General features: G+C 40.2%; 2 protein-coding genes across 9 annotated transcripts in view; both read left to right on the top strand.

The window, feature by feature from the left end:
• Positions 1–4796, top strand: part of LOC131352839 (dematin-like) — a 22795-nt gene extending 17999 nt beyond the window's left edge. For 2 of the 4 annotated variants that reach the window (XM_058389315.1, XM_058389314.1), the window contains exons 11-16: positions 122–227; positions 298–347; positions 464–610; positions 694–759; positions 848–928; positions 1021–4796. In XM_058389315.1, coding sequence (XP_058245298.1) covers positions 122–227; positions 298–347; positions 464–610; positions 694–759; positions 848–928; positions 1021–1134 — 564 coding nt within the window. In that variant the 3' untranslated portion in view covers positions 1135–4796. Of the gene's footprint in view, positions 1–121; positions 228–297; positions 348–463; positions 760–847; positions 929–1020 lie in introns of all 4 variants that reach the window. The other 2 variants (XM_058389316.1, XR_009204558.1) reach the window with 2 other exon arrangements.
• A 1236-nt stretch (positions 4797–6032) lies between these two features.
• Positions 6033–7500, top strand: part of si:dkey-220o5.5 (actin filament-associated protein 1-like 2) — a 30201-nt gene continuing 28733 nt past the window's right edge. The window contains exon 1 of one of the 5 annotated variants that reach the window (XM_058390601.1): positions 6033–6289. In XM_058390601.1, the coding sequence (XP_058246584.1) occupies positions 6274–6289 (16 nt within the window). In that variant the 5' untranslated portion in view covers positions 6033–6273. The remainder of the gene's footprint in view (positions 6290–7500) is intronic. The other 4 variants (XM_058390600.1, XM_058390598.1, XM_058390597.1 and 1 more) reach the window with 4 other exon arrangements.

Genomic DNA, 7500 nt, shown 5'->3' with positions numbered 1-7500 from the left:
CCTCTGGGGCTTCTTACATATCCTACAGAAATCAATTTACTGTCTCACTCTGGGTCTCCTGTATATCTCTAACTGTCCCCCATCCCCCCTGTCTCTCTCTCTCTCTCTCTCTCTCTCTCAGATTCAGTCTAATCTAGGGAAGTTGATCCTGAAGGAGGAGATTGAGAGAGCGACTCCAATACGCAGGAAGACTCGCTCTCTACCCGACCGCACGCCCACTCCTCTTGGTGTGTACCTGTGTGTGTGTGTGTGTGTGTTAATGTTGGATAACTGAAAAAAACTCTTTTGTTTATACAGGAACCAGATCTCCATCATTTCCTTCATACAGTCGGAGTGGACTGAGCCGGGTGAGACACACACACACACACAAACACACACACAATCTGACTCAGTGTAAACAACACGATGGTTGAACTGTCACTACAAGGTGTGTGTAACTAAAGTGTGTGTGTGTGTGCTGTAGCTCCAGTCTGCAGAGTTTTCCACCTCACACACTGATAAAGCCAATCACAGTGAGTGTTCTGTTCTGTTCCTCATTATAACACTGCTCTTATGTCGTGGTCATCAAATTCACTCCTTTTGTTTTTTTTTTCCTTTCACAGATTTTCAGGTAAGATTATTTTTTTTCTTTTTTATCTACTCTTCTGCTTCCACTGCCTCTGTCTTTACTATACTGAGTGTGTGTGTGTGTAGAATGGCGATGCTCAGGGCAGGAGGATGGACAGAGGGAACTCACTGCCCACGATGCTGGAGCAGAAGGTCAGATATCGACCAACTACTTAATACACACTAACTACTGAGTAAAAAAAAAGTAATGTGTGTGTGTGTGTGTGTGTGTGCGCTAAAGATTTATCCCTATGAGATCCTCATGGTGACTCATCGAGGCAGAAATAAACTTCCACCAGGAGTGGACAGGACGAGGCTGGAGGTATTAATGATGGCACATTTGTTCAGTGTGTGTATTTCCAACACACCAGCAGGGGGCAGCACCGACGAATCACTTCCCTTTTTCTTTTCCAGAGGCATCTCTCTCCCGAGGAGTTTGAGAATCTGTTCGGTATGACGATGGAGGAGTTCGATCGCCTGTCTCTCTGGAAGAGGAATGAACTGAAGAAAAGGGTCTCGCTCTTCTAGCGCTATAGAACACACACACACACCGCATTTCTCTTTAAAAAAAAGGAGAGCGAGGATGAGAATCCACCAGCAGGACGAGAAACACACACATCACGATGTCTATATCTGCGATTACACTATCAGGAGCTGTGATGAGGATGAGGATTTGACTGAGACTAATACATTCACTTCGACAAGCCATGACACGCTGCACTAATCACATCATTCACACAGAACTGCCAGCTCTAAGCGTGTGCCGATAATCAGTGCTAGGATAAAAAGAGAAACTAAGTGTGTGGGCGGGGCTAAAATCAGTCCCATTCTGAAGGCAGCAGGAAGTCAGATGTTTTCGACGTAGCTTGCTAGTGTATACACTATGTTGCCAAAAGTATTGGGACACCCCTCCAGATCATTGAGTTCAGGGGTTTGACTCGGCCCCTTAGTTCCAGTGAAAGGAACTCTTAATGCTTCAGCTTCATACCAAGACATTGTGGACAATTTCATGCTCTTTGTGGGAACAGTTTGGGGATGACCCCTTCCTGTTCCAACATGATTGCACACCAGTGACCAAAGCAAGGTCCATAAAGACAGGGATGAGTGAGTTTGGTGTGAGGAACTTGACTGGCCTGCACAGAGTCCTGACCTCAACCCCATAGAACACCTTTGGGATGAATTAGAGCGGAGACTGTGAGACAGACCTTCTCGTCCAACATCAGTGCCTGACCTCACAAATGCTCTTCTAGAGGAACGGTCAAAAATTCCCATAAACACACTCCTAAACCTTGTGGAAAGCCTTCCCAGAAGAGTTGAAGCTGTTATAGCTGCAAAGGGCGGGACAACTCCATATTACATTCATGTACAGGTAAAGGCAGATGTCCCAAAACTTTTGGCAATATAGTGTATGCATGTAGCTAGCTGTGATTGGTTACTGATGAGAGACAGGTGATCTTTAATTTTCTGTGTGTGATGGAGTTATATTGTTGCTATAATTATATGCAAATGAGATTAGATGATTTTAAGATGCAACAGATTTCTTGGATCCGTGTGGTCCGAAATTTATTCAGTTCCCCTCTTATTGCTTTAGTTCCTTAGTCTTTAGTTAGACAAGCCACACCCATGAGTGACATCAGTAACCGTAGGTACCCGCCCACAAGATACATGAGTGGCTTGTCTTTGGGTTCATCTTTAACTGGGCAGCCAATCAGAGAAAGCTTGCAGCTAAGGACAATCATAGTTGAGCCAATGAAAATAGAGAAGAGGCGTGGCTTAAGTCAACTTAGCCTCACTTTTAGCTAAATAAAGTTTGAGTCTGGGTTTTAGAAACAAGAAGCCATGACAGCAGGTTTTCGGACATAACGCAATAATTTTAAACAGATTATCGGATTAGCTAGCTGCTCAAGCTAATGGAGCTTCACACGCTAATTCTAAAATGCCATGATTACAAAAAGGTCGGCACACGCCTAGCTTCCTGCTTTTACTTCACTCCTGTAACTGATATGGAATTTCCACAGAGCTGCATTAACCAATCAGAGTGAAGATGATCTGAAGACATGTATCTGCTTAACACGATGATAGATTGTAAGACGAGCGCGTGATCGATAACATCTCTGTTCTTAACTCGCAGTGTATTGATCACACCGCTCCACCCCCCTCCCTCTCTCTGTCTCTCTTTTCTTCCATCATTTTGCTGCTAATGCATTAATAAGCACCTTTACCCTTTGGTTAGATCCTCTTTCGTTATTTAGCGACGGATTGAGAGTTTGAACAGTGTCCTTGTTTTATCCACCTTATTTTAAACCACAGAAATAGGTAGCAGCAGCTCTAGCAGTTAGCATGAAGCAGTAACATCTGCATGAACATTAACTTCTAATCCCAAATTAGCAACATGCATAGTTTGCTAGTTTCGCTAGCTATTGTTATCAGCGAATGTTGCCAATATTAATCATGAACCGTTAGCGATGTGGCTAGAAAATAGCATGTCTGTGAATTCTTTGCATTCGTAAATGTCTGCTCAGTCAGAGAGGATCTAAAATGGCCGCCTGACTGCTTGAGCTGAATCAATTTATTATTTACAAAATATTTCTAGACAGGGTCATTTCTTAATATTGAAGACTTCTAAATGTTTTATTATTATTATTATTATTATTATTATTATTATTATTATTATTAGGTTTAAACTCTGAAAACACAAAGTGCTTCACTGCTAACATTAAACAGCTGCTATGAGCTAACCTGACAGGAATTTTCATAAACTAGCTGCAAATGTTAGCAGGGTGACTAGGCTGAGCTAAGATGACACAAATTCTATCAATTTTATTTAAATCCATGAAATCTGATTTTGGCTAGTATGAGCTAATAACTAGACCAGAATCCTGAGAAGAATTTTGCTTCATCTTCAACGTTAAACTTGAGAGGAACTTAAACACATTTAAGCTCAATATCACTGCTGTTAGCTGATGGATCACATTATTAATAAATCTCTCCATAACAGTTGCTAGCTAAATCAGCAAGCTAGATATGTTGCTAACAGTCATATCCCTAGTGTTAAAAATAAACTAGCCAGGAAGTAGCTTACTGGAAATCTTCCACAGTATAGCTCTGTAAGTAAGGTGGATTAGAGGAAGTTTGTTGGGATTTTAGATGAATTGATTTGATTTTAGCCCGCTAGCTAATTTCCTGCTTATTTTGGAGTGTTTCATATTGGAAAGGTTTTTTTGAATATATATGTATATATATATATATATATATATATATATATATATATATATATGATATATTTTCATTGTTGCTCCAGTGACCAAATGATGTGCAGCTAGGTTTCTCTCCAGCGCGCTCCAATATTGTTTTTATCGTGCATTTATCATCCATGTTAGAGTCTTAAAATGGCTCCAGCCAAAATGCTACCAATTAGCATGATTACCGTCAGTGGTGTTAGCATCCAACTCTTCCTTTTGGGAGGTTGCCTTCGGAAGCCCTGGAATTTTACCTAAACTACCTTAACGGATAAGCCAAGCGGACTTTCGGAGTCATACGGGAAAGTCACCTAGCGCCTGTTAAAAGCCGGACGGAAACACATCCTCTCTTTTGTTCTCTACAAAACTTAAACCAGACAAAAAAATAAGAAATAAAAACACACTTGAGACATTCCACATGAAACCTGTAGTAGGCACGTTTTGCTAGCAACAGTGCTAACAACAAAGATCAGCAGGTTTTTGATTTCAGAAGGAGAATGTTGACTTTTAGTCGTCACAAAGACAGCCAGCCAATCAGATGTCAGGGGTGGGGCTTTACGAATAGATGAAGTCACGCTCTGGAGTGTAAATATTATTAGTATTCAAATATAATTAACATTTACAAACTGTTTATTAATCAACACGTGACGGTGTGACGTCTTCAGCAGCTCCGAATGAGTTTTATAAAAATTTCACACGGCATTCACACACGGAATCACGTTATATATCACTTACAGGAATATCAACATTTCTTGCTCTTTATTTTAAAAAACTGACTGGAAATAACAAAATTAACTATCGACTGGTTCCGTGAACGTCCTTTGTCATGACTAAGATGTTATTATTGTTTTGTTATTTCCTCATCATTAGGAGTTTTGTTATCCTGATTTATTAGTGAACTGTTAACACTTGGATTTTTTTTGTTGAATAAAAGTTTGGGGTTTTGTCGTATCCCATTGTGTGTCATTTATTCATTTTTATTTCCAGATATTTAATTATCACACATTTATTCACTCTCAGGAGTGTTTACACAAGCGATGTGGTGTTCGTAAAAATCCAGTTAGTTTGGAAAAAAAACATTTATATTCTACATTTTACTTCAGAATTCATGTAAATTTACATACAATTAACGTGAACATCGACTGATCTGTTTTAAATCGAACGACTCTCGATGATTTAATGTGATTTTATATACAGATTATGCTGTGAGGTTTAAAGCAGTCAAATGTTTATAAATCTGACAGGAATTCTAACAGGAGTTTGAATTAAATCCATAAAATGTTATGTGATGCTAAGTCTAGCTAAGTCTTACCACATAGTCCTGCTAGCTAAACTGCTAGCAGACTTCAGGATTAGCAGCTAATGTAAATGTACATGTAACTTAAAAGCACTGATGGCAGCTAACAAAGCTAAGTTAAACCGGAATCCCGACAAAAATATTTTTTTTAAATTTATTTATAATTATATTTGGTTACGTTATATTGGGACTGCTAACACTAATTAGCTGATTAACATAAGCTAACGTGACAGGATTGTTGTTTTGTTTGTCTTGATAAGATCAGTGACTTCTTTAAGTGATGTAACCTTTAGCTAACATGTTTTCATGCTAATTTTCTCCCAAGGAGACTGTCGCTACTCGATCCGTCACGGAAAAATTGCAGATCAAATATTGACAGAGACGTTCACTCAAGACAAGCTCACTTAAGCGTTTTCTTGACTTTCATGGCTAAATCTGAAGAAATTCTTTATTTTAGAAGACTAATGTCACATCAGTATCAGTTCTATTACACTCACAATACTAAAACTAGCAGGAAACTTGATTTTTTAATCAATTGTAGAGCCCTAATGTAACTGATTTGGAACAGAACCCGCTGTCATACACTAAAAAATAATAAATTAACGAACGTAGTTTCATTAAAGTCAAAATGTTAATGTTTAACAAAAGGTTAAGACGTTTCTAATATTTAAGATCTTATTGTAGTGTTATAACAAATGCACTGTAGTGTGCATGAAACTATTATGAACGGTATTTCCGGTTTCCTCCACCAGGGGGCGCGGTCGGAGCCGCTTTGTGAGCAGCTGGCTCAGATTTACTCCAAAATCCATCCCAAATACCCCTTACTGCCTACACGAGGACACTGCCTACATGCCCGTGGAGACTCACGAGCCCTGCAGAGTGCCCTAGGTGTTGGTTTGGGAGGCGTGCTGAAGGGGAGTGTGTTGTGAAGTTAAGTGTGTGTGTGTGTGTGTGTGTGAGCGAGAGAGATAGATCAGAGTTGGAGAAGAGAAGTGTGCACTGGTTTTTGGTGTTCTGAAGTTTCTGTGATTGAGTCATCAGTTCATCCAGAGAATGGAGAGATGAACAGAGGAAGGAGGCAGAGGGCTCGCACTGGGGGATTTTAGACAGCTTCTGGTTTATTTCCCAGCGATGGACAAACAAAAAGGTACGTTTTCTAATCTAAGAACACACACACACACACACACACACACACTACATTTCTGTTTCCATTCATTCATCATAAATAAACACAACACATCACAGCCTGGTGTTTGTAATCTCACACGCGCGCGCGCTATTTTGTGTCGTTGTGTTTTGCACTGATGAGAAGCTGAGTTCTGCGATCTGATTGGTCAGAAGGTGTTGAATAAGTTTCTATAACAAGCTCGGACACGGTTATGTTAATGCGCTCGTTCTAATGTGTTATGGTTTCCATAGCACCGTGTATGGCGGACGAATTGACGTATTCAAGACAGTGAAAGTTTCTTAAAAGTAAAGAGAAGTGTTTTTGTGTGTGTGTGTGTGTGTGTGTGTGTGTGTGTGTAAGGAGTCTCCAGTGTCAGAACTGAATAAGAGTCAGAGATAGTGAAGAAGTGAGAACTTATTACTCGAAGTGTAGAATCCGTTATCATTATCATCATTGTTGTCGATTAAAAGAAATGAAACACGTCGGAATTAAAGTGAAGCTCGAGGGTGCTTTAACTAACTCACACTTAGTGTTTCATCTGGAGGTAGGGTCCCTAGGTAGGCAGCATCGGTGTCGTGAACATCGGTGTGTGTTCCATAAACACTCAGACAGCTGTCTTCTGTAATCTGGACAAATGTAGGAGTATCAGATGTGTCCTTTACACAGGAGACAGTCCCATGATCCCTTTCAGCAGACGACACACAACAACATGAAGGACTGAAACAAGAACAAAAGTATATATATATATATATATATTATAAAAAGGAGAGCGAGGATGAGAATCCACCAGCAGGACGAGAAACACACACATCACGATGTCTATATCTGCGATTACACTATCAGGAGCTGTGATGAGGATGAGGATTTGACTGAGACTAATACATTCACTTCGACAAGCCATGACACGCTGCACTAATCACATCATTCACACAGAACTGCCAGCTCTAAGCGTGTGCCGATAATCAGTGCTAGGATAAAAAGAGAAACTAAGTGTGTGGGCGGGGCTAAAATCAGTCCCATTCTGAAGGCAGCAGGAAGTCAGATGTTTTCGACGTAGCTTGCTAGTGTATACACTATGTTGCCAAAAGTATTGGGACACCCCTCCAGATCATTGAGTTCAGATGTTGTTTTTCAGGGGTTGAACTCGGCCCCTTAGTTCCAGTGAAAGGAACTCTTAATGCTTCAGCTTC

This window comes from Hemibagrus wyckioides, linkage group LG05 (assembly GCF_019097595.1).
Source record: "Hemibagrus wyckioides isolate EC202008001 linkage group LG05, SWU_Hwy_1.0, whole genome shotgun sequence".
In the NCBI taxonomy this organism is placed as follows: Eukaryota; Metazoa; Chordata; class Actinopteri; order Siluriformes; family Bagridae; genus Hemibagrus; species Hemibagrus wyckioides.
This window is presented reverse-complemented; position numbering and strand designations above follow the sequence as displayed.